Consider the following 25,353-nt stretch of genomic DNA (forward strand, 5'->3'; position numbering starts at 1 on the left):
CAAAGGGGTGTCTGTCCTGGCCGGGGGGCGGGGGCGAGAACCCCAAGGACTGGGAGGACCCCAAGGGCCAGGAGAAGGACCCTGACAACCGCGACCGGGGGCGGAGGGCTGATCAGGCGCCCCAATCCCCTCTATGCACCCCAGATCCTCTCCCTGCACCCCAAAAAGCCCGTCCCCAATTCCCCTCCTGAACCCCAATTCCCTCCCTGCACCCCAGCCCCCCCTCACAATAACCCACACCCAAAACCTGCCCTGTACCCCAAACCTTGCACCCCAATTCCCCCCCCTGCAACCCAAAACGTCCCCACCTCAATAACCCCCGCCCCAGCGCCCCACAAAACCCTTTGCACCCCAACCTCCCCGCCCCAGTTCCTCCCTTTCAAACGAGCTTCTCCCTGGGGGACCTCAAGAGAGGGGTTTGGGGTCCCTGCGCCCCCTGGGGAGCCCATCCCGGGATTGTGTGGGGTCCCTCGAGCCCCTCCAAACCTCCATCCCCTCCCCGAGTTGGGGCTGAGGATCCCCTTTCCCACCGACTTTGGGGGTCCCGTGGGGGGGTCTCAGCCTCCCCCTTCTCGACTTTGGGGGTCCCCATGGGGTGGGTCCAACCCCCCCCTTTCCCCCGAGTTTGGGGGTCCCGGGGGGTCGCAGGGGCGGGGTAACGGAGGGGGCGGGGGGAGGAGGAGGATGAAGAGGGGCGGGGGCAGCGCCAGGAAGGCCCCGGGGGGGGGACTCGGGAGGAATTTTGGGGGATCCTGCAAGGGAGAAAAGGGGAAACTGAGGCAGCGTCAGCAGGGGGAGGTGTCACCCCGTGTGTGTCCCCGCCGTGTCCCTCTCCTCGTGTCCGCTGCGATCCTCCCGCTGTCCCCTGCCCGTGCACCCCCCGCGTCCGCGTCCCCTCCGTGCCTGCCCCGTGTGTCCCCTGTGTGTGTCCCCCGTGTCTCCTCCTGGTCCCCTCTGTGCTCCTCGCGGTGTCCCCTCCCCGTGTCCTCTCGTGTCGTTCCCGTGTCGTCCCCCCCGTGTCCCCCCCCGTGTCCGTGTCCCCCCCCGTGTCCCCCCCCGCACGGGAAGCGGCTCCGGACTCGCGGAAACGGCCCCTCCCCGCGCGCCTTCGGCCACGGAGCCGCTCGCGGAGCCCGCAGGGACCCCCGAGACCCCCCCGGGAGCAACCGGGACCCCCCGAGACCACGCGGGACCCCCCATGAAGCCCCCCGGGGCCGTGGGGACGCTGCTGCGCGCGCTCGGCCGCCGCGATGGCCCCGACACGGTAGGACCGGGGGAGGTCCCTGTGGGGGGGGGGTCCCGCGTGGGGTGAGGAGCCCCCGTGGGGAAGGGGGGGCTGGTGCGGGGGGAAGCCGCGGGACCCCCCCCCCCGTGGCGCCCCCCCGGGGTCCCCCCGCGGTCCGCTCCAGCCGCCCCCTCCCCACGCGTGACGCTGGGTGGGCCGGGGAGGAAAGTGGAGTCTGACCGCCCCCCGCCGCCCCTCCCCCTATTTTCCCACGCTCCCCCCTCGCCTCCACTTTCCTTTTTTCCCTATTTTCCTACTTTTTCCCCTTTTTCCCACGCCCCTCCTTCCCCGTCCCACGCCCCCCCCGCGCCTCCCCCCGCTGTCCCACTCCCCCCGCATGCACTCCCACGCCCCTCCCCCTCCGTGGGAACGGCGGGGTCGTCCCAGGGGGGCCCCATTTCCTGGGCTTGTCCCGGCCCCGCTTCCTGCGGGACTCGGTGTCCGTGGCCGAGGGCCAGAGGGACCGGGGGGGACACGGGGGGGACACGCGGGACGACACCGGGGGGGGGCACGGGGAGGGAGACACGGGGGACACGGGTGGGACATGAGCGACACGGGGGGGACGCGGAGGGACACGGGGGGGACACGGAATGGAGTGGGGTTGGCACGGGGGTGACAAGGACTCACGGAAGGGAGAAGGGGGGACACGGGTGTGGCGCTGGAGGTGACGTGGGACACGAGGGGGTCCCAGCGGGGACATTGGGGGGAACACGGGGGGACAGGGAGGTGACGCAGGGACAACGTGGGGGGACACGAGTGGGACCCGGGGGGGGATACAGGTCGGGAGGCGGGGACACAGGAGAGGACGAGAAGGGACACGGGGAACCCTGGGCCTGACAGGAGTGGGACATGATAGGGACACATGCGGGGACACGAGTGGAGTCATGAAGGGGACACGAGGTGACACGGATGGGACACGGGAGAGTCCGGGGAGACACGGAAGGGTCAGTGAGAAGTCATGGAGAGGACACGGGGGGGACACAAGGAGGGACACGGGTGACACCTGGGGACATTGGAGGGGGCCAGAGGAGGACGGGGGGAATGCAGGGGGACGACACGCGGGGAGACGGAGGTGACACGACGGGAACTGGGTGGGACTGGGGGCGGGACACGGGGGGGTCACCGAGGGGACCCGGGCAAGACACGGCGGGATCAAAGAGGAGACACGGGGGGGGCCTGGGGGGGACACGGGAGGTGACATCGGGGGGACATGGGGGGGGGACACGGGGGGTCATGGGGGTGACACAGAGGTGACGTGCGAGGTCATGGGGGTGACACGGGGAGGACACGGGGGGACATGCGGTGACCCCCCCTCTCCGTGTCCCCCCAGCCGCGGCCGCCCCCACCCGCCCCCCACACGTTCCGCGAGCGGAGCCTGCGCCGGGGGGTGCTCTGTGGGGGCTGCGAGACCCCCCTGGGACCCCACGGGCTCGTGTGCAGAGGTGACACCCCGGGGACACCCCCGGGACACCCCCGGGACACACTGGGGGGGGCTAGACGGGGGAATAAAGGGGGGAGGTTACTGGGGACAGTGGGGTCAGGACTGGGAGGTTCCTGGGGCTGGTGGAGGGGTACTGGGCAGTTACTGGGGGCACTGGGAGGGCACTGGGAGATTACTGCCGTGGTTGCTGGGGGTAGTGGGGGGTTACTGGAAGCACTGAGGGGTAACTGGGGCGGTTACTGGGAGCACTGGGGGGCTACTGGGGGCTCTGAGGAGTTTACTGGAGTGTTTACGGGAGGCAGTGAGGAGTTACTGGGGATACTGGGAGGTTACTGGGGGCAGCGGGGGGATATTGTGGGAGTACTGGGGGAGTACCAGGGAGACCTGGGAGGTCCCTGGGGGGGACCTTGGGGGATCCTGATGCCCCCCTCGTCCCCCCCAGTTTGCAAAGTCGCTGCCCACAAGAGATGCGAGAGCAAGGTACGGCGGGGGGCGGGGGCGTCACCCAAGCGGGGGGGGGCCCATTTGGGGCTGGGGTCCCATTTGGGATGACCCCGTGTCCCCCTCCAGGTGACGTCACCGTGCCAAGCTCTGCCCCCGCCTGAGCTGGTGAGTGGGGGGGGGGGGGGTGGGTCCACGACGTCCCCGAACCCCCCGGGCAGGACCCGGGACCCCTCAAATCCCCCTCGAGAGTCCCAAACTCCCCGGGCAGGATCAGGGTCCCCCGGAAAGGCTGAAACCCCCGAAGCCCCCCCGAGCAGGGGACGGGACCCCCCCTCGGGAGCCCCAAACGCCCTTGTCAGGAGCCGGCACCCCCAACATCCTCCGCTGGGCAAGACCCTGGACCCCCCAAATCCCCCTCGGGATCCCGAAACCCCACCCCGGGCAGGGCCCTGCCCCCTCCCCGGTGGTCGGGCCCCCCCAGACCCCGCTGTGCCCCTCCAGAGGCGGAACACGGCCCCGGTGCGGCGCAGCGAGCGCGTGGTGAGACCCCCGAATCCTCCCCGGACCCCCCAAACCCCCCTTGACTCCCTGACCCCCCCGTGACCCCCAACCTGCCCCCGGTATTCCCAACCCCCTCCCGGGAACCCCCTAAATCCCCCTCCGGGACTCCCAATGCCCCCCGACCCTCCCCAGGGGTTGAGGATCCCCCAACCCCCCCTTGAGCCCCCCGCCACCCCCGTGACTCGGCGGTGTTTTGGGGACCTCTCTGAGACCCCCCTTGCCCCCCTTACCCCTCCCTGATCCTCTTGACTCCCCCTCCCCCCTCCCGACCCTCCTCATGTTTCGGGGACCTCCCTGATCCTCCCCTTGACCCCTGTCCGTGTTATGGGGACACCTCCAGTCTCCCCGACCCCCCCTTGACTCCCCCCACCCCCCCTGTTTTGGGGACCCCCCTGACCGCCTCCTTTGCCCCCCCTGTTTTGGCCTCCCCGAACGCCCTTGACCCTCCCCTACCCCCGGTGTTTGGGGACACCCATTAACCCCCCCCCCCATGTTTTGGGTCCCCCCCCGCCCCCTTTTGCCCCCCCCTCGTTTTTGGGGCACCCCCTGGACCCCCCAGGGCTCCTCGCTCGACAGCGCCCCCCAGCGGAGCACCCTGCCCAGGTACGGGGGGGGTTGGGGGTGCTGGGGGGTCCCAGGGATGGGGGGGGGGAGGGAGGGATTTGGGGGATTTGGGGAGATCCCAGGAAGTTTTGGGGTGCTGGGGGATCCCGGGGAGGGGTTGGGGTGTTGGGGGGGCGGGGGGGGCGTTGGGATGCTGAGAGAATCCCGGGGGGTCAAATTCCCTCCGGTTGGGTTCTGGGGGTTCTGGGGGTGCCGCCCCCCCCCCCCCCCATTCTGAGCCGCTCCTCCCCCCCAGGGCTCCCCGCGCCCCCAGCCCCGAGCCCCCCCCCTTCCCCCCCCTGGACCTGACGTTCGTGACCGAGCGGATCCTGAGCGTGGGGGTCCCGGGGGGCGGCGAGGGGGGGCCCGGGGGGCACCTGCGGCACCTGGCGAAGCTCCTGGGGGCGCGGCACGGCCCCAACTACACGGTGAGGGCAACTGGGGCAACTGGGGCAACTGGAGGGGGTCTGGGAGGGATGGGGGGGGGGCACCGGGGGGCTCTAGTGGGGCACTGGGAGCACTGGGGAGGGTCTGGGAGAGCACTGGGCGGGCTGCTGGGAGCACTGGGGGGAACTGGAAGGCACTGGGGGAGCACGGGGGGAGGTCGAGGGGGGCTGCTGGGAGGCACTGGGAGCACTGGGGAAGGGGGGACAAGACACGAGGGACCCGGGGTGGCAGGGGGCCGGGATTTCGGGGGTCCCATGGGTGGGCCGGGGGGTCCTAGGGCACTTTGGGGGTCACCCGGTGGGTCCGGGCTCCCCCGACCCCCCCGTGCCCCCCCAGATCTTCAACCTGTCCGAGAAGCGCCGCGACCTCACGCGCCTGAACCCCAAAGTGAGGGGGGTTCCGGGAGGATGCGGGGGGGTAGGAGGGTCCCCCCGGGGGTTTTGGGGGTCCCGGGGGGAGGTCTCGGGGGTTTGGGAATCCCCCCTCGGGGTTTTGGGGGTCCCGGGGGGAGGTCTCGGGGGTTTGGGAATCCCCCCTCGGGGTTTTGGGGGTCCCGGGGCGGGTCCCGCGGGATTGGGAGGGTGCGGGGAGTGGGGGGGGGGGAGTGTCCTGGGGGTTGGGGGAGTCTCGGGGGGCGCGGGGGTTCCTGGGGGGTCCCTGCGGGCTTGGGGGTGTCTCCAGGGGATGCTGGCGATGTCCTGGGGGGTTGGGGGGTCCCGGGGCATCCCGGGAGGTTTGGGGGTGTCGCGGTGGGTTTGGGGGCCCCCCGCGGTGTGGGGGTGCCGGCTCTGAGCCCCCCCCCAGGTGCTGGATTTCGGGTGGCCGGAGCTGCTCGCGCCCCCCCTGGAGCTGCTCTGCTCCGTCTGCAAAGCGCTCGAGGGGTGCCTGGGGGGGCACCCCCGCAACGTGGCCGTGCTGCTCTGCAAGGTGGGGGCTCGGGGGGGCTCCTCGGGGCCTTGGGGGGCCGTGAACAGTGCGGGGGGGGGCTGGGGGCAACTGGGCTGGCACTGGGTGGTACTGGGAGGCACTGGGGGATCTGGGGGGCGGTGAGGGGCACTGGAGGTGTCACAGGGGGGCACTGGGGGAGTCCTGGGGGGCACTGGGGGGGTCCTGGGGGACACTGGCATGCACTCAGGGCTCTGGGGGGTACTGGGTGGTACTGGGGGGCACGGAGGAACTAAGGGGGGCACTGGGTGGTACTGGGGAGGCTCTGGGGGACACTCGGGGGAGCCCTCGGAGCTATGGGGGGGCACTGGGGGGTACTGGGTGGTACTGGGGGGGCCTGAGGGTCCTGAGAGTCCTCCCCCCTCCCCCCCAGGGCAGCAAGGCCCCGGTCGGGGTGGTCGTGGGGGCGTTTCTGCACTACAGCGATGTGTGGGGCAGGTGAGGGGGCCGGGGGGTTAACGGGGGGCGTGGGGGGCTGGCGGGGGCTATGGGGGGGCTGGCTGGGGTTTGTAGGAGGTCATGGAGGGTTGGGGGGCAGAGGGGAGGTCCGAAGGAGGATTCTGGGGTTCGGGGGTGTCCCGGGGGGGCAGGGAGGGGGAGCTGGGGGGGTCATGGGGGGGTTAAAGCGGATTATGGGGCTATGGGGCTTGGGGGCGTCTGAGTGGTGCCGGGGGGTGCGGGGGGGGTCGCGGGGGTTTTGGGAGTACCCTGACCCCCCTTTTTGCCCCCCCCAGCCCCGAGCAGGCGCTGAACGCGCTGAGTATGAGGAGGTTCTGCGAGGAGAAGTTGGGGGGGGTCCTGCAGCCCTCCCAGCGCAGGTGGGGGGCTTGGGGGGCGGGTCCGGGGCCTTAGAGGTCATGGGGGGTGTGGGGAGGTTACGGGGTCGGGGGGGTCAGGGGAGGTCATGGCGGGATTTGGGGCAGTTGAGGCGGTTTCGGGGGTGATTTTGGGGAATGGTTTTTGGGGTGATTTTGAAGGTTTTGGGGTGTTTCTTCGGGTGATTTTTGGGTGTTTTTGGGATGGGTTTTAGGGTGCTGTTTGGGGTGGTTTTAGGGTGTTCTAGGGGTAATTTTTGGTGTGGTTTTGGGTGATTTTTAGAGGTGGTTCAAGGTGGAGTTTGGGATGGATTGGGGGTGATTTTTAGGGGTGTTTTTGGGGTCGTTTTGAGGTGACTTTTGGCGTGGTTTTCGGGCGGTTTTGGGGTTCCACCCGTGCCCCCCCCCAGGTACACAGAGGATTTCGGGGCACTGCTCTCGGGGCGACTCCGCCTGAACAGCTCCCCCCAGTTTCTGCACCACGTCCTGCTGCCCCCCCTGCCCGCCTACGACCCCCCCGACGGTCAGTTTGGGGCGGGGCGGGACCCCGGGAACCCCTCAGGGCCCCCCAGTAATACCCCTGTGTCCCCCCCAGGCTGCCGCCCCTTCCTCAAGATCTACCAATCGCTGCAGCTCGTCTACACCTCGGGGGTCTAGTGAGTGACCCCCCCGCCCCCAAACCTGACAGACAAACCCATCCCCCTTTGGAGGGGCCCGGGGGGGCTCCCCTCAACCTTCCCCCCCACGTTTCCCCCAGTGCCCTGTGGGTGGGGGGGGTGGTTTCAGGGTGTACCCCCAATCTTGACACCGCCCCAAAACTGATCCCCCCCCCCGCCACCTGCCACCCCAATCCTGCCCCCCCAAACCTTAACCCCCAAATATGCCCCCCCTTCCCCCCCAGCAGCCCCCCCGCCTCTCAGTCGCTCTGTGTCACCCTGGAACCGGCGCTGCTGCTCAAGGGGGACGTGATGGTGAGGGGGGCGCGGGGGGTGCGGGGGGCCCGGGGGTGCTCAGAGGGCCCGGGGGTGCTCAGGGGGCCCGGGGGTGCTCAGAGGGGCCCGGGGGTGCTCAGGGGGTCGCCGGGCGGGTCGCGGGTGGCGTGCGGGGAGGAGGGTGGCCCCCCTGACCTGTGTGTGTGCCCCCCGTGGGTGTGGGACCCCTCCTCACCCGCCGTGCCCCCCAGGTGCGCTGTTACCACCGGCGGCGCGGGGGGCGCGAGGCGGTTTTTGGGGTTCAGTTCCACACGGGGACCCTGCGCGGGCCCCGCCTGCGGCTGCGCCGGGACGAGCTCGACCTGGCCTGGCAAGGTGGGGGCGCGGGGGGGGCACGGGGCAGTGCGGGGGGCGGGGAGGGTCAGAGGGGGCCGGGGGAGTGCGGGCTTTGGGGGGGGGCTTCGGGGTTTGGGGGGGCACGGGAGGACAGGGAGAGTTTGGGGGTGTTTAGGGGGCTGCGGGGGTTGGGGGGGGTGGCCCTGGGGTGACCCGGAGGGTGCCAGGAGGGGGGGAACGGAGGGATTTGGGGGCGCAGATAACGGGGACGCCCCCAGTTCCCCTGTGCCCCCCCAGAGGAGCGCAAGGAGGGCAGCCCTGGGGGATTTGGGTGTGCAGGGGGCGGATGAGGGAAGGGAATGGGGCCGGTGCGGGGGGACGGGGGGATTTGGGGATGCAGATTATGGGGGTCCCCGCGCCCCCCCAAACCGCCCGTGCTCCCCCCCCAGACCAGCGCTTCCCCCCCGACGCCACCGTCGAGTTCATCTTCTCCTCGGGCCCCGAGAGGGTCGAAGGTGGGTTTTGGGGGACGGAGACTCCCGGGGACACCCTGCCCGGGCCCTCCCTCACCGCCCTCCCCTCCTGCCCCTCTCCCCCAGGCTGGGTCCCCCCCCGCGGCCCCCCCGCCGCCCCGATCGATTACGGGGTGCGAGACCCCGCGGTCCGGCGCGACTCCTACGAGGGGCACCGGGACAGCCCCGAGGGTAAGGGGGGGAAAGCGGGGCTGAAATCGGGGTACGGGGGGCTCCCCAAGGCGTGGGGGGAAGGGGGACCCCATGGCCTGGGGTTTGGGGGGCGCGGGGGGTTCTCAGGGTGCTGGAGGTTGTTGGGGTGACCTGGAGTGTATAAAGGGGGGGCTGGGGGTGTTCGGGGGTTTTGGGGAGACCCCGCGACCTGGAGAAAATGCGGGGAGCTGGGGGTGCACGGGGGGCTTTGGGGGGCAATATGGGCACAGGGGAGGGGTCCCCATGGCCTGAAGGGGATGGCGGAGGAGACAGGGGGTCCCGGGCTGTTCCGGGGGGTCTCGTGGGGTTTTGGGGGTGCAGGGCGGGGGAGGGGGGGTAAGGTTTGACCGCCCTTTTCTCCCTCAGAGCCCTCCCACACCTGGGGTCCCCTGGACGGCAGCCCCTATGCCCGCGTGCAGAAAAAGGGGGGTCTCTCTCCCCCCGGGGGGGACTCTGACTCCCCGCCCCCACCCGGGGCCCCGCACGGCCGCCCCCCGCCCCCCACGGCCGCCGAGCGCCGGGAGCTGGAGCAGCTGCTGGGGGGGTTCGGGGTGCGGGGGGGCCGCGAGACCCCCGGCCCGGGGGAGGAGCCCCCCGACACCCCCGAACCGCTCGGGACCCTGGCACCCTACAGGGCTCCCACATCCTACGGGACCCCGGTATCCCATGGACCCCTGATATCCCACGGGACACCCACATTCCATGAGACCCCCCCCATCCCACGGGACCCCGATATCCTATGGGACCCCAATATCCCATGAGACCCCCACAGCCTACAGGACCCCCCCATCCCACGGGACCCCAATATCCCATGGGATCCCAGCACCCTATGAGACCCCCCCATCCCACGGGACCCCAATATCCCATGGGATCCCAGCACCCTATGAGACCCCCCCCATCCCACGGGACCCCAATATCCCATGGGATCCCAGCACCCTATGAGACCCCCCCATCCCACGGGACCCCAATATCCCATGGGATCCCAGCACCCTATGAGACCCCCCCATCCCACGGGACCCCCACATTCCATGGGACCCCTGCTCCCCACAGCCCCCCGACATCCTGTGGGATCCTAACACCCCACGGCTTCCCCATGCCCTATGGGGCCCCCAAATCCCAGGGATCCCCCACACCCTATGACACCCCAAAACCCTACGGGACCCTGGCGCCCCACGTGACCCTGACACTCCATGGCCCCCCAACATCCCAGGGGACCCCAGCACCCCATGCCCCCCCCGGGACCCCAACGTGCCACGGGGTCACAGCGCCCTATGGGACACCAATATCCCACAGGACCCCAATATCCCGGGGGTCCCCAACATTCCACGGGGCCCCAATATCCCAGGACACCCTGGTGCCCAGTAGCACCCCAGTATCCCAGGGGACCTTAACATTCCAGGGGTCGCCGATACCCTACGGCCCCCCAGCATCCCATGGGACCCCAACATCCCTGGAGACCCCAACTCCGTATGGGACCCCAACATCCCAGGAGTCGCCATCACCCTATGGGACCCCAAAGTCCTATGGGACCCCACCATCTCATGGATCCCCAACATCCCAGGGCCCCCACACCCCCCATAGCTCCCCACCAGCCCAGAAGTCCCAAACATCTTATAGCCCCCCAGTATCCCACGGAACCCCTATATTCCATGAGACCCTGGCACCCTATGGGACCCCGACATCCCAGGAGACCCCGGCCCCCCACAGCCCTCCGACATCCTACAGCCCCCCCAAACCCCATGGCACCCCAGTATCCCCCGGGGTCCCAATATCCCACATCACCCCAATATCCGAGGGACTCCCCACCCCCCACGGGACCCCTGTGTCCCATGGCCGCCCCGCATCCCACAGCCCCCCAGTAGCCCACGGGACCCCCTCACTCCACAGCCCCCCGGCATCCCATGGGATCCCAATATCCCACAGCCCCCCCATATGCCACAGCCCCCCAGTACCCCGCAGCCCGCCGAGCCCTTGGGCCCCCCCCAGCCCCTGCGCCCCCCCGTGCCTCCCCCTGTGCCGTCGGGCCAGCCTGGCCTCCCCCCGGGACCCCCCAAAACGGGGGGTGCAGCGCTCGCTGTCCGAGGGGTTCCCCCCGTGGGGGGGCTACGGGCGCCCAGTGGCGGGGGGGTACCTGCTTTTGGGGGGGCTCCCCCCCGTCTGCCCCTGCCAGGACTGCCAGGGCTGGGGGGGGGTCTCCCCCCTCCCCACCCGCCCAATTTATGGTGGGCATGGCTGGGGGGACCCCCCCGCGCCCTCTCTGGAGCCCCCAAGTTGCCCCCACTGCGGCCGCCCCGGGCTGGGGCTGGAGCGGGGACCCCCTCCCGGAAAAGGGGGCTACGACCCCCCCGCCATGGGGGAGCCCCAGGAGCCGGCAGGTAAAGGTGGGGGGCGAAGTGGAGGCGCAGAGGGGTCAATGGGGGTCCTGGGGGGTATTAGGGGTTTGGAGGGGTCGAAAAGGGCTGGGGGGGGGGGGGCTTCTGGGGGGGGTTAGGGGGCATTAAAGGGACTATTGGGGGGTCCTGGGGGGGATCTGGGGGAGGTAAAAGAGTTCACGGAGGGGGTCTGGAGGGGTGTTGGGGGGGATTTAGGGGGGTGTAAAGGGGCTGGAGGATGCTTCTGGGGGGGTTAAAGGCATAAACCGAGGAGATTTGGGGGGATTTGGCGGGGTTCAAGGGGCCGACTGGGGGGGCCAAAGGAGCCACTGGCGGGAGGTTTTGGGGGCCCTCCCAGAGGGTCTTTTGGGGGGTCTCACTCCTCTCTCTGTGCCCCCTCAGAGCGGCGCAGCCCCACTGAGGGGGCCCCCTGGCCTGGCCCCCCCCGCGCCCCTCCGGCCCCCCCCGAGTCTCCTCGGGCCCCCTCCCCCGGCAGCGGCACCCCGGGGTCCCCCCCGCCCCCGCAGCCGCCCCTGCCCGAGAAGCGGCACCCCCCGGCCCCGGGGGGGCCCCGGGACCCCTCCTCACCCCAGCGCAGCCCGGGGGGGGCCCAGGGACACCCCTCGGCCGGGGGGGGGCCGGGCGGGACCCCCTCCGGGGGCACCTTCGTGCAGGACACGACCAAGTTCTGGTACAAACCGGGGCTGTCCCGGGAGGAAGGTACGGGGCCGGGGGGGGCGGGGGGCTGGAGACCCCCGAGGGGCTGGGGGGGACCCCCGGGGGGCCATGGGGGCCGGAGGGGGGGGGGGGGGGGGGAAGGGATGGAATTTGGGGGGTCTTGGGGGTTATTAGGGGGGGTGTTTGAGGGGGATCGGGGGTTCAGGGGGGTCAGTGAGGGAGCTGTGGGGGGGCTGGGGAGTCTCTGGGGGTGTCAGTGCCGGGGTCTGCGGGGGAGAACCGGGGGGGGGTCTATGGGGGGATCTGTGGGGGTCGGGGGGGGATGCCGTGGGGGAGGTCTATGGGTGGCTTGGAGGGTTAAATGGGGGAGTCGGTGGGGTCCCCCCGTGTGCCCCCTCCCCCCGTGTGACCCCCGCGTGCCCCCCCAGCCGTGTCCCTGCTCAAGGCGGCCGCTCCCGGCTCGTTCCTCGTCCGCCGCAGCAGCAGCTTCCCGGGGGCGTTCGGGCTCGCGCTCAGGGTGGGGGTCCCGCCCCCCCGCGCCACCCCCAGAGCGGGTATGGACCCCATAGACCCCCTCCCGAACCCCATAGACCCCCCCGGCTCCATAGACACCCCCCCGGCACGCCCCAAATCCACCGCCCCCCCTATGGAATATTTGGGGGCCGCGGGGGAGGTCTCGGGGGTCTCCCGAGGGTCTGACCCCCCCAACACCCCAGGGACCCCCGCAAATCACCCCAAATTCCCCACCAGCAGCCGCCAAGTCCCCCCATAGACCCCCCCCCTTGGAGTATTGGGGGGGCGTGGGGGGCTGTCCGTAGTGGGGGGGTCTCGGGGTGCTCCCAGGACACCCCCAGCACCCCATGAACCCTCCCAGATCCCCCCATGGGCACGCCCCAAAAGCCCCATAGGAAATGTTGGGGGTGGGGGGGTCTCGGGGGTGTCCCTGGGGTCTGACGCCCCCCGGCCCCCAGGGGACCCCCAGGAGCAGCTGGTCCGGCACTTCCTGATCGAGACGGGCCCGCGCGGGGTCAGGATCCGGGGGTGCCCCGAGGAGCCGTACTTCGGTGAGGGGAGCGGGGCCGGGGGGGTTGCGGGGGCTCTGAAGGTCTGGGGGCTTGGGGGGGATTGGGGAAGTCAGTGGGAGGGGCTGGGGGGGTCACTGGGGTCTCAGGGGGAGCTCGGGATGGCTTAGGGGAGTCGGGTGGGGGGGTTGGGGGTCCGGGGGTGTCTGGGGGGGGTTCGGGGAGTCAGTGGGAGGTTTTGGGGTGCCCTGACCCCTCTTTCCCCCAGGGAGCCTCCCGGCGCTGGTGCTGCAGCACTCGATCACCCCCATCTCACTGCCCTGCACCCTCCGCATCCCCCACGCAGGTGGGCACCTCAGAAACCGCGGGAACACCCACAAACTGTGGGGACACCCCAACCCCCCCCCCGGGACATACCAAAACCCCAAAACCATGGAACACTCCAAAACCCCCGCGGGGACCCGCCAAACTGCGGGTACACCACCCTAAAAAACCCCCTGGACACACCAAAACCCCCCCGGGGAACCCCAAAACCCCGGGGCATCCCAAAAACCCCGCGGGGACACCCCAAAACCCTCCGGGAACCCCCCAAAAGCCCCCCAGGGACACCCCCAAAACTCCACGAGGGGACACCCCGGAACATCCGCTGGAACACCCCAAAAGCGCGAGGATACCCCAAAATCGCGGCCCCTCCCTCAATACCACAGGAGCCCCCAAAACCGCGGGAACCCCCAAAATTTCGGGGATACCCCAAACTGCGAGGAGCCTCCGAAAAATGGACGGGACCCCCCAGAGACTCCTCCAGTCCCTGAAATCTGAAATCCCCCCAGAACCTCCCCCCCTCCCCATTTCCCCCAAACTGCCCCGGTTTCCCCCACCCTGCGCCCTCCTCCCCAGAGCTGCAGGAGGAGCCCCCGGACCCCCCCGGACCCCCCAATGTCAGCACGGCCGGAGCCCTCCTGAGGCAGGGGGCAGGTGGGACTGGCGATACTGGGGGCACTGGGGGGTACTGGGGGGGCACTGGGATGGGGTTCCTGGGGCGGGGCAGGCACTGGAACTGGGTCACTGCGGGGGCCGCACGGGGGTTGGCATCGGGACTGGGAGCACTGGGGGGCTGGTGCCGGTTTTGGGGGGGCTGTCCCGGTTTGGGGGGGGGCTGTCCCTGGTTTTGGGGGGGTGGTCCCGGTTTTGGGGGGGCTGGTGCCGGTTTTGGGGGGCTGGTGCAGGTTTTGGGGGGGCTGTCCCGGTTTTGGGGGGGCTGGTCCCGGTTTGGGGGGGTAGTCCCGGTTTTGGGGGGAATGGTCCTGGTCTTGGGAGGGCTGGTCCCGGTTTGGGGTGGTCCCGGTTTGGGGTGGTCCCAGTTTGGGGTGGTCCCGGTTTGGGGGAGCTGTACCCGGTTTTGGGGGGGCTGGTGCCGGTTTTGGGGGGGTTGGTGCCGGTTTTGGGGGCCTGGTCCCGTTTTTGGGCAGCCTCCTCCCCGTTGCCCCCCTCAGCCTGCTCCGTGCTGTTCCTGGGCTCGGTGGGAACCGAGGCCCTGACGGGGCCCCAGGCCGTGGCCAAGGCCGTGGGGTCCCTCCTGGAGGGGGCACCGAGTGCGGGGGGGTCCCCCCGGCCCCCCCCCAGCCCCGTCCACTTCAAGGTGTCGGCGCAGGGGATCACCCTGACGGACCGGCAGCGCAAGTGAGGGACCCCCGAACCCCCAAACCCAGACCCCTCTAACCCCCAATCACCCCAAACCCCCAATCACCCCAAACCACCGAACCCCCCACACCGAGAGCCCTTCAAACCGAGATCCCCTCAAACACCGACCCCCCAAACTACCGAGCTCCCCAAAACCACCAGCTCCCCAAAACCTCCCAACCCCTCCAAACCCCTCAATCCCCCCAAACTCCGACACCTCAAACCCTCTCAAACGCCCCAAAACCCCAATCCCCCAAACCACTGACACCTCAAACCCCGACACCCCCAAGCCACCCCCGACATCCTCCCCAAACCCCTCGGCACCCCCCGAGCCCCGAGACCACCGACGCCGGCCCAGCAATGCCCCTTCCCCCCCCAGGCTCTTCTTCCGCCGGCACTACCCCGTGAGCAGCCTCACCCACTGCGGCACCGACCCCCAGGACCGCAGGTGAGGGGGGGCCCACGGGGGACCCCCAACCCTCCGAACCCTCCCAGACCTCCCAACCCCTTTAACCCCCCCCAGGTGGACGAACTCTGACGGGAGCACGGCCAGGTACGCGCAGAGACCCCCAGAGCGGGGAAAGGAGGAAAGGAGGAAAGGAGGGGGGCACGGATGTGACTCTGACCTCCCCCTGTCCCCCCACCGGCCCCCCCAGGATTTTCGGGTTCGTGGCGAAGCAGGCGGGGGCACCGGGGGGAGGCAACGCGTGCCACGTGTTCGCGGAGCTGGACCCCGAGCAGCCGGCGGGGGCCATCGTCACCTTCGTCACCAAGGTCCTGCTGGGGACACGGCACTGAGAGACACCAGGGACCCTCCCGGGACCCCCAAATCCGTCTGGGGACTCCCAGATGCCCCCGAGGCGGGGGGAGGGGCTCAGGGGCACCCTCAGAACCCAGTGCGACTCCCCCCCATCTTCACCAAGGTCCTGCTGGGGACACAACATTGAGGGACCCCCGGAACTCGCAGAACCCCATCTCCAGAAACAGCTGGGGATCCCCAAAACCCCCCCGAGTCCCCCAAACCAAGGAGGGGGCGGGGACACACACAACCAACCCCCCCCCCACATCATCACCAAGGTCCTGAACACCCCCAAACCCCCCCAGAGACTCTCCCAAAATCACCCCCGGACCCCCCAAACCCTCCCAGACACCCCGGATTCGGGGGGAGCACAGGGTGACCCCCTAATCGCCCTCCCCATCATCTTCATCACCAAAGTCCTACTGGGCACCCCCAAACTCCCCCTGAGACCCACCCAGACCCCTCCCAAGATCCCCCAACCCCTCCTGGAGGCCCCCCAAAACCTCCTGCACCCCCCCAACCACCCCCTCAAATGAAGAAGGAGGGGCTGATAGAAAAGGGGGCACAGGGACACCCCCCCCAATTTGGAGGGTCCTGGGGGAACCCCAATAAATCCACATCTATTTTGGTGTAAGAAATGGGTTTATTTGAGTCGGGGTGGAGGGGGCATGGGGACCCCCCCCCTATGTGCAAACATCAAAGGGGACCCCAAAACCAGCCCAGCCCTCACCACAGAACTGGGGGCTCTGGGGGGTCCCATGGAACTGGAGGGGTCGGGTTACATTCATGATGGAAACCCCCAATTCTGCCCACTGGCACCCCCAAGAATGGGGAGTGCTGGGAGACATGGGGGGCACAGGGGTGATTTGGGGGGCACTAGGGGGTCAGTGGGGCTGGGGGGCTGGGAAGGGTTAAAGGGGTGATTTGGGGGGCTCTGAGGGGGGGCACGGGCGTCACCCATGGTGGAAAGGGCAGGACTGAGACCCCCAAATCCACCTGCAGGGGTCAGTGGGATGGTTTGGGGGGAACCCTCCAAAGGGCGCCTATGAGGGGGACAGGATTGAGTCCCCCAAAAACACAGGGGCGGGGCAGGAATGGGTCCCCCAAAAATATGGTGGAGGCCATGGCTGAGACCCCCAAAAACCACCTTGGGGGGCAACACTGGGGTACTTTTGAGGGGTCAGTGGGGGGATTCAATTAGGGGAACTGCCCCCCAAAGAGCCCCCAAAGAGCAAAACTATGGGGGGGGAGGGGGGCAGGAGTGAACCCCCAAAAACCACCTTGGGGGGGTCTCCACTGTTGTGGGAACACCCTAAAGTGCACTGGGGGGGCCCGGGGTGGGTCCGGGAGCACCGGAGGGTTTGGGGTTTTGAGGGGCCCCACCCGGGCCGCCCCTTTATCCGCTCAGGGGGTGCAGGTCCACCTTGACCCTCTCGCCAGTGCTGAGCATCCCCACGGTGGGGAAGAGCCCCCCGGGGGGGACCCCGACCTCCCTGCGCCCCACGACCGTCCCGTTCCGCGTGAAGAACACCTGGGGGGCACAACACGGGGGGTCACCCCTCTATGGGGAGCAGGGAGACCCCTGCCCCCCAAAAAACCAGGGGTAAAGGGGGGAGTGAGGCACAGAAAGATGAACCTAAAAGGAGGTGAGGGTGGGATTTTTGAGGGGGCACAAACACATGGGGGGGGGACAGCCATGTCCGAGACGCACGGTGGGGTCACCCCAAAATACGAGGGCAGGGCGGGGAGACCCCAACCTCCAAAGAAATGGGGGAAAGGGGTTGACCCCAGGGTGAGTCAATGTAAAGGGAACCCAGTGGGGGTTGCGGGGGGGATTTTTGGGGTGATGGAGGATCCAGGGGCAGGGCACCAACACGTGTGGTGGTCATAGATAAACCGGGGGTCACCTTAAAATAGGGGGGGCAGGACACCCCCGACCCCCCCAAAATCCGGGTGTTGGAGCCCCCAGACTGTCCCAACGGGGGACAAAGGAGAATTCCGGGGTGAAGGAGGAAGTTTTTTGGGGGTGGGGGGTTTTTTAAGGCACAATTCTTTTTGGCAGGCTGTCCCCACCCTTACCACGACCTTCCTGCCCTCCTGCTCCTGCTCCATGTCCTCCCCGTCCTCCTCTTCCTCCTCCTCCTCCTCCTCCTCCTCCTCCTCCAGGTACATCACGTTGCGCACCTTCACCTTCACCTCGGGGGGTTCCGAGGCGTCATCGCTGTCACCTGGGGGGGGCCAAAGGGTGAGGGACCCCCCCAGAGCCCGCCCAGGCTCTCGGGGACCCCAGCCCCGCGATACCTTCGCTGTCCCGGCCGTAATCCCGAGGGAACATGATCCCACAGCCCATCACGTCGCCTTTGTAGCAGCGGGGGCCAAAGGGATCCCCGACGCCGCTGCCGTGGAACAGCTTTCCGTCGTCTGGGGGGAGACCCCGAATTAGGGGGGACCTCCCAGTTCATGGGGGAACCCCCAGACACCCTCCATGAGGGTGCACCCCAAGAAAAGGGGGAGAAATGGGCAGAGAAAGAGGTTACAGGAGGAGGAGGGGAAGAGGGAAGAAAGGGAAAAGAAGAAGGGGAGAACTGGGGATGGGGGGGGTCACAGAGGGACCCTCGAACTAGAGGGAGACCCCTCCCATGGGGGTGCACCCCAAAATAGAGGGAAATTGGGCTGAGAAAGGAGGAAGGAAGAAGAGGGTGAAGGGGATGAAAGGGAAAATGGGGAGAGGCCATGGGGACCCTCCCGAGGGGCTGGAAGCCACCTGTCAGACCTTTGGGGGGACTCCTAGACCTCCCCATGGGGCTGCACCCCAAAAAAAGGGAGGAAGCTGGGAAAGGAAGAGGAGAAAGAGAATGAAGGACAAAAAGAAGGAGGAAGGGAGAAGGGAACAGGGAGGGCTCATGGGGACCCCCCAAATTAGAGGGGAGCCCCGAGGTCATGGGGGAGACCCCCAGACCCTCCTTATAGGGGTGCAGCCCAAAACGGGGGGGGGAATGGGAAAGGGGTTTTCAGGGGGAGAAAGAGGAGGTCCCACTATTGGGGTCCTGCATTTGGGGGGGTCCCGCCCATTCTGGGGGTCCCCCCCACTTCTGGGGGCTCACCTGCGTGGTAGGCCACCGAGCCCCTGCTCCAGCCGGGGTGACGATTTTTGGGGTAGTCCTGGAGGGTGGGGGCACAGAGGAGTGGGGTGAGGGCAATGTGGGGGACCCAGCCTCCCCAAACCCGTGGACCCAAATTTCCACCCCCCCCCAACCCCTCATTTTTGACACCCCCCCACCTTTCAGCCCAGCCCCGGCCCGGTGGGGAAGTCCAGCCTCCCGCACCCCAAATCTGAGCTCCCTCCCCACCTTCCCTGGCCACTCCCAGCCATGGGGGAGGCTCCAGCCCCCCCTTTCCTCCCTCTGTAACCCCGCACCCCCATTTCTGACCCACATCCCCCCCTTCCCTGCCCCTCCCAGCTCCGCAGCTGCCTCCACCCGCCCCAGCCCCCCCGTACCCCAACCCCGAGCCCCCCGCGCACCCTCCTGGCCACGCCCAGGGCGATGTAGCACTTCTCGCCCGGGTCCAGGATCTCCAGCTCGAAGTAGTGGCTGCGGGGGCTGAGCGGCCGCCGGGCCTGCGCCAGCCCCACGTCCACGATGCTCTTCCCCTTGCCCACGTACTCCAGCACCTGGGGCGCGGGGCGGGCTCAGACGGGGGGAAAGGGCACCCCCAACCCAGACCGGCCCCAGGTCCGTGAAATTCATCCCCTTCCCCGCCTAAGAACAGCACCTGGGGGGACTGAACGGGGTCCCGGGGGGATTTGGGGGATCACGGAGGGTCGGGGAGGCACCGAGAGTCCCGGCGTCCCGACGTCCTTTACCCTGCCCAATATCACGGCCCCCCCCCCTTTCCCCTTCCCCAGGACTGGGGGCTCCTCTTGTCCCATCCCCAAATCTGGGGACCCCTCTGTCCTTACCCAGCCCTTCCCAAACCCCCAGACCCCAACTTTCCTCCCCCCGTAACCTCAAATTTTGACCTCTCAGCCCAGGGAGGGGCTCCAACTTCTTCCAACCCCCCCATACCCTCATTCCGAGCTCCGTCCCCACTTCCCTGGCCCATCCCCAGTCCTGCGGGAGGCTCCAGCCCCCCTTTCCCCCCTCCCAGCCCCCTGCCCCCCCCCAACCCCCCGGGTTCCCGGGTGCTCACGGAGCCGCAGAGCCGCACGTCATGGAGCCGCCCCCACTCCTCCTCCAGGCTGTCCACCAGCATCGCCCCCCCCTCGTCCTCAGGGGGCCCGGGGGGGGGCAGATGCAGCCGAACCTCCTCCCCCAGCGAGTGCAGCCCCACGGCTGGGAAGAGCCCCGGGGGAGACAGGGGCACCCCCAGACCCCCCACCTGCGATTGGGGTACAGGGGAGGTCGTGGCGGTCAGGGGGGAACAGCCCTGGGGGAGATGGGGCACCCCCAGACCCCCCCCCACCTGCGATTGGGGTACAGGGGAGGGGACTGGGGGAGTCAGGGACAGGGGCACCCCCAGACCCCCCATCTGGGATTTAGGGAGACATCGAAGTGGGAAGTGGGGGGGCTCTGGAGGCTTTGGGGTTTCAGGAGATTTGGGGGTCCCCTCATCCTCTGTCCATTCTCTGTGAAGAACAGTTGGGGGAGGGGCAAAAGGACCCCCTGTCTGGGGGGTCCTGGAAGCTTTGGGGGTGCTGGGAGGTTTGGGGGTGCCCCGGTGAGTTTTGAAGGTGGGGGTGCCCTCACCCTCTGGCCGTTCTTGGTGAAGAAAACCTGGGCTGGGGGGGCCCCAAATGAGCCCCTCTCGACACCGCAGCCAATCCGGTCCCCAGAGCTGCACTTGGAGCCGAACTGGCGCCCCTTGGCCCGGCCACTGTAGAGCCTGGGACACACCAAAAATGGGGGGGACCCCGAATACGGGCGGTCAGAACAAGGCGCTGTCAGAAATGGGGGACCCCAAACCTGGAGCAGACCCCAAATATCACGACAGTCCCCGGGCCCCAGTGTTCCCCAACACCTCCCAGTCCCGCTGGCCCCCCCAGCTCTCCCTCATATCCCGACACCCCCAAGATCCCAACCCCTTAATATCCTAACGTTGCCCAATATCCCAACATCCTCCTGCTATCCCGACATCCCCGATACCCCAAAGCCTCTCATCCTTCACCTCGCCGTTCAACATCCCCACATCTCCCAGCATCGTGAAATTCCTCAATATCCCAACACCCGCAGTTATCCCAACACCTCCCCGCTACGGCCACATCCCGCACTATCCCAACAATCCCCGCCCCCGCTATCGCGACACTCACTTTCCATCATCGGCGTGGTAGGCGACAGAGCCGGGCCCCCATCCCGGGGGGTGCTCGAGGCTGTGGCAGTGCGGGACCAGCCCCACGGCGATGGTGCCGCGGACCCCGCTGTCAACGATGGACACCTGCGCACGGGTCGGGGGCTCAGGGCTCCGTCCTCCCCCCGAACCCCCCCGGGCCCCCCGGACCCCCAGACTCACCTCGAAGTAGTTGCTGTCGCGGGTCAGCGGCCGCGGGGCCACGTAACAGCCGACCTCGCCCGAGGGGCCGCGGTAGCTGCGGGGGGCGGGGGGCTGAGACACCTCCGGGGGCGCTGAGACAGCTCCCGACCCCGCTCGGGTACCCCCAGACCCCCCCCCCCGATCTGGGGGTGTTTCCAGACCCCTCCCACCCCCACGGGCACCCCCAGCCCCCTCTCTGTGGGTCCAGCCCCTCCCACCCTCGCGGGTGCCTCCCCCCTCCATGTGCCCCCAGCCCCCTCCCACCCCCGTGGGTCCCCTCACGCGCCCCCCCGGGACCCCCGGGTACCTGAGGGTGTCCCCGTCCACCAGGATGTGCCGGGCGCGTTCCTGGCAGCGCAGGCCCCGATCCCGATCCCGGTCCCGGTCCCGATCACGGTCCCGGTCCCGGTCCCGATCTCGGTCCCGGTCCCGGCCCTCCCGCACCTCCCGGATCTCCCGGATCCGCCGGCGCCAGTTCAGGAACCTGAAGTGCAGGTTCAGGTCATCCATGGCGGGGGGGCTCCTGCGGGGGCGGCAACGGTGGGACCCCCGGAAGGTCCGGAACCCACACACCCGAAAGTGACACCCCAAATCAGACAGGAACCCCCCAAAGCCCGGCATCCCTCAAATCTGACCCCAAACACACGTGTGACACCCCAAAACTGCCCCCCCCAACACACCTAAACCCACAAAACTCCCCCCAAAACACATCCGATCCTCCAAATCATACCTGATTTGAACCTCTCAAACATACCTGGCTCCGCAAAATATACCTGAACCCTCAAAATTAATCCCCAAAACACATCTGATGCTCCAAAATACACCCAAGCCCCCTAAAGACACCTGACTCCCTAAAATACACGTAAACCTCCAAAACACATCTGGCCCTCCAAACACACCTGGACCCCCAAAACACACCTGAACCCAAAAAACCCACCGGAGATCCCTCAAAATCGTCCTCCCAAACACTCACCTGACACCCCAAAACCACATGTGGCACACCCAAATCACACCTGACATCCCAAAAAACGACGTAAGATCGCCCAAAACTGCCCCAAACCCCACACCTGACACACCCAAATCACACCTGACAGCCCAAAACTGACCCCAAATCCCACCCCTGACCCCTCCCCCCCCACACCAAGCTCCCCCCATTGCGGGGGTCCCCCTTCCCCAGCATCCCTGTTCCCAGGACCTCCCGTACCCCCCCATTTGCCCGCACCGCGGTCGAGCCCCCCCCATGGGACCCCTCAGACCTCCCCAGTTCCCCCCAGTTCCCCTCAGGACCCCCGAAATCCTCCCATGTTCACTGTACCAGGGTCTCCCGCTCCCCGGACCCCCCCAGACTCCTCAGGACCCCTCCCAATCTCCCTCGGACGTCTCCAGACCTCCCAATCTTCCCCAGGGCCCCCCCGGCCCCCCAGTGCCCCCTTACCGGGGGTCCCGCCCCCTCCATGGGCCGCGCTCACATCCGGGTCCCGTTCGCTTCCACCTCCCTGCGCCCGCCCACTGTGCCCCGCGGGCCAATCGCCACCCGCTGCTCCGCGACTGACGGCTCCCTCAGCCAATCGGAGACCGTTGCGAACGGGAGGCGGAGCCTACCGGGGAAAGCGGGGCGGGGAGGTCACGGTCACGTGACGCTGCGAGCATGGGGACGCGAGGCCCAAGGGCGCCCCCTGGAGGACGGTGGAAACTGGGGGAATTGGGAGGAACTGGGGGGACTGGGGGAAACTGGGGGGACTGGGGAGAATTGGGGAGGACTGGGGGAAACTGGGGGCACTGGTGAGAATTGGGGGGGACTGGGGAAAACGGGAGAGACTGGAGAGAATTGGGGGGGACTGGGGGGCCGGGAGTTACTGGGAGGACTGGGGGGAATTATGGGGGAAGACAGAGAACTGGGGAGACTGGTGGGAACTGGGAGAACTGGGGGTGGAGGGGCGGATTGGAGGATACTGGAGGCACTGGGGGGGCTCAGCTTGGCGTCAAACCAACACGAGGGATGTGGCTGGACTGGGAGTCCCTGGTTCGAACTGGGGTCGCTCTGGAGGGAGCTCAGCGTCCCCCAGACCCCGGGTGGGGGGAGGGGGAGGACTTCACAAACAGCTCAATTGGGTGGGTTTATTAGAAATTAATTAATTAATTAACACCCCGCCACCCCCCATGACACCAGATGGGGTCACCGGGCGCACCTGGCCTGGTGTCCCCGTGTCCCCTCTGCTGTGCCCTGGGGGAGGTGGCACTGTGGTGACCCAGCACAGCCCCACTGTCACCCGGTGCTGCACTGGTGTCGCTGTCACCTCGTTACGGGGGTGACACCGTGATCTGTCACAGCCCAGTGTGGCCTTGGGGTGTCCCCATGTTGTCACCCAGAGTTCGTTGTGGGGGTGCCACTGGTACCGGGGCCCCATCACAGCTCCATGTCACCATCGGGGTGTCCCAGTGTCACTGTCACCTGAAGTCCATTGTGGGGGTGACACTGAGACCCCCACCACAGTTCAGCGTCCTCCTGAGGTTTCCCAATCACCCCCAGTCCATCGTGGGGTGACACTGTGTGACCCATCACAGCTCGGCATCCCCACGGGGTGTCCCAGTGTCACTGTCACAGCTCAGCATGGGGGTGACACTCTGACCCTGTCACTGCCTGGTGTCCCCATGGGCTCTTCCCGTCTCCCTGTCCCCATTACAGCCCAGTGTCCCTGACCCTGTCACATCCTGGTGTGTCTGCTGAGCTGTCCCAGTGTTCCTGTCCCAGCCAGCTGTTACTGTCCTTGTCCCTGTCAAATCCCAGTGTTGCCATCAAGCTGTCCCTGTGTCCCTGGTGTCCCCATTGAGCTGTCCTGCTGTCCCAGTGCCCTGTCACACCCCGGTGTCCCCATTGAGCTGTCCTGGTGTCCCAGTCCCACCCCAGTGTCCCCATTGAGCTGTCCTGCTGTCCTGGTGTCCCAGTCCCACCCCAGTGCCCCCACCAAGCTGTCCCAGTGTCCATGTCCCTGTCACACCCCAGCGTTCCTGTCACATCCTGGTGTCCCCCTCAAACGGTCCCAGTGTCCCCACCACAGCCAGGTGTCCCTGTTGAGCTGTCCCACTGTCCTGTCCCGGTGTCCTCATCATTCCCCGGTGTCCCCCTCGAGCAGCCCCTCGTCCCCCACCCTCAGCCCCTCGTCCCCACGGGTGGTGCCCAGGACACCCCCAGCTGCCCCCAGCGCCACCAGTGCCGCCAGGGCCGCGGCCCCGAACAGCCGCCGTGTCCCTGCGGGGTCCCCGGGCAGCGCCGGCAGCGCCAGTGCCAGGCCCAGGCCGAGGGGCAGCCGCAGCCACCGCGCTCCTCCCGCCGCGTCCCCACCCCGCTCCAGCCGGCGCCGCAGGAACGCCATGGCCGGGAAGTAAATCCCACAGGAGAGCTGGAGCACGAGCACGGCGAGGAAGTCGCCAGCGGGGTACAGTGGCAGCGCCAGGAGCAGAAGGGCCAGCGCCAGAAGCAGGACAGAGCCGGGCAGGAGCCGCAGCGGCTGCAGCCGGAGCCTCCCACTGACGCCGCGCCGGAACAGCGCCGAGCCCACGGCGCTGGCGGCCGTGAACCCTGAGAAGGCGATTCCCAGCGGGATCCCGTGCGGCTCCAGGACGGGTGTCCAGAGGAAGGCAAAGATGAGGAGGATGCTCTCCACGAGGGCCTGCACCAGCCCCAGGAGCAGTGCCCGGGGGTCGGACACGAGGCCCCGCAGGCCTTCCCCGCAGGCCTTCCCGCAGGGCCGCTTCTTCCCATAGTTCTCATCCCAGTTTTTCCCAGCAAAGATCCCCGAGAGCACCAGGAAGGGCACGGCCACCAGGAATGGGGCCACAGGGCCCAGCACCAGCCCCTCAGCCACCAGCTCGGCCACCAGGCCGGCTGCCACGGCCAGGCCGCTGTTCCAGAGGGCCACGCGGGAGAAGGTGTCGGGAATCCACTCGGCCGGGAAGTCGTGGCGCTCCAGGTGCTCGTGGACGTACCAGGACTCGAAGGCAGAGAAGAGCAGGGAGGTGCCGAGCCCTGCCAGGACCCGACCGGCTGCCAGTGCCAGGAAATCCCGGGAGAGCTGCAGCAGGCAGGACACGGAGCACAGCCCCGAGGACAACACGCAGGACTTTTTCCGGCCGAGCCGATCCACAAAAGCACCGGACACGAGGCCAAAGGCGACGTTGGAGGCGAAGCCACAGGAGTAGAGGGCAGCGATCTGGCTGCGCAGGAAGCCCCGGCTCTGCAGCAGCCGGAAGAGCAGCGGGCCCTGCAGCCAGTCTGCAGCCAGCGCCGGCAGGTATCCCAGCAGGAATTCCCGCTGGAAGCGGCGGAAGGCCGGGTTGGAGGGTGGGGGGCGGCGCGGGGGCGGCTCCAGAGCCAGGCAGGTGAGGAGGAGGAGGGCGAGGGCAGAGCAGGGCAGCAGGAACATGGTGGGGAGGGGGCGCAGGAGGGCCTGGGGAGGGAAAAGAGGGGATCAGCACTGGGAGGAACTGAGAGAGTCCAGAGGGAGCACCCGGGTGCCCCAAACCAAAGGGACCCCCAAACCAAAGGGACTCCCAAACCAAAGGGACTCCCAAACCAAAGGGACCCCCCAGACAGCCCATGGGGTCTATAGGGACCCCCCACCCCAAAGGGACCCATGGGGGGCTATAGGGACCCCCAGCCCCCAAAATATACCATGGGGGTTATAGGGACCCCCAGAGCCACAGACACTCCACATAATCCCCCCACAGCTCCTCCATAG

The 25,353-nt window shown here is 68.3% G+C and overlaps 3 protein-coding genes across 5 annotated transcripts; 1 reads left to right on the top strand and 2 right to left on the bottom strand.

The window, feature by feature from the left end:
- The first annotated feature begins 1,098 nt into the window (after positions 1–1,098).
- On the top strand, positions 1,099–15,719 carry TNS2 (tensin 2). The gene is given in 28 exon segments (XM_032094182.1): positions 1,099–1,264; positions 2,616–2,727; positions 3,169–3,206; positions 3,297–3,335; positions 3,672–3,710; positions 4,291–4,334; positions 4,591–4,762; positions 5,118–5,168; positions 5,586–5,708; positions 6,100–6,164; positions 6,461–6,544; positions 6,952–7,064; positions 7,137–7,197; positions 7,443–7,512; positions 7,725–7,848; positions 8,259–8,324; positions 8,409–8,513; positions 8,901–9,294; positions 9,297–10,909; positions 11,309–11,626; positions 12,013–12,138; positions 12,556–12,648; positions 12,875–12,952; positions 13,504–13,581; positions 14,100–14,286; positions 14,666–14,734; positions 14,810–14,839; positions 14,943–15,719. Coding segments are annotated over 28 exon segments (4,500 nt in total). The 5' UTR covers positions 1,099–1,198; the 3' UTR covers positions 15,085–15,719.
- SPRYD3 (SPRY domain containing 3) lies at positions 15,709–22,152 on the bottom strand. 3 transcript variants are annotated; one of them, XM_032094109.1, is made up of 11 exons: positions 22,050–22,152; positions 20,922–21,137; positions 20,594–20,669; positions 20,394–20,518; positions 19,834–19,969; positions 19,277–19,465; positions 18,609–18,758; positions 18,190–18,247; positions 17,387–17,506; positions 17,165–17,313; positions 15,709–16,616 (listed from the first exon to the last, which is right to left on the bottom strand). In XM_032094109.1, exons 2-11 carry the CDS (start codon positions 21,122–21,124, stop codon positions 16,482–16,484), a joined length of 1,341 nt encoding a protein of 446 aa, XP_031950000.1. In that variant the 5' UTR covers positions 21,125–21,137; positions 22,050–22,152; the 3' UTR covers positions 15,709–16,481. The 3 variants fall into 3 exon arrangements, with proteins under 3 accessions (XP_031950000.1, XP_031949998.1, XP_031949999.1); XM_032094107.1 differs by lacking the exon at positions 22,050–22,152 and adding an exon at positions 21,588–21,709; XM_032094108.1 differs by lacking the exon at positions 22,050–22,152 and adding an exon at positions 21,588–21,708 and having other exon boundaries at positions 20,922–21,098.
- A 566-nt stretch (positions 22,153–22,718) lies between these two features.
- MFSD5 (major facilitator superfamily domain containing 5) lies at positions 22,719–25,353 on the bottom strand. Its single transcript, XM_032094138.1, has one exon. The coding sequence runs from the start codon at positions 25,036–25,038 to the stop codon at positions 23,722–23,724; it is 1,317 nt and encodes a 438-aa protein (XP_031950029.1). The 5' UTR covers positions 25,039–25,353; the 3' UTR covers positions 22,719–23,721.

Source organism: Corvus moneduloides, chromosome 30 (assembly GCF_009650955.1).
Source record: "Corvus moneduloides isolate bCorMon1 chromosome 30, bCorMon1.pri, whole genome shotgun sequence".
Lineage (NCBI taxonomy): Eukaryota > Metazoa > Chordata > Aves > Passeriformes > Corvidae > Corvus > Corvus moneduloides.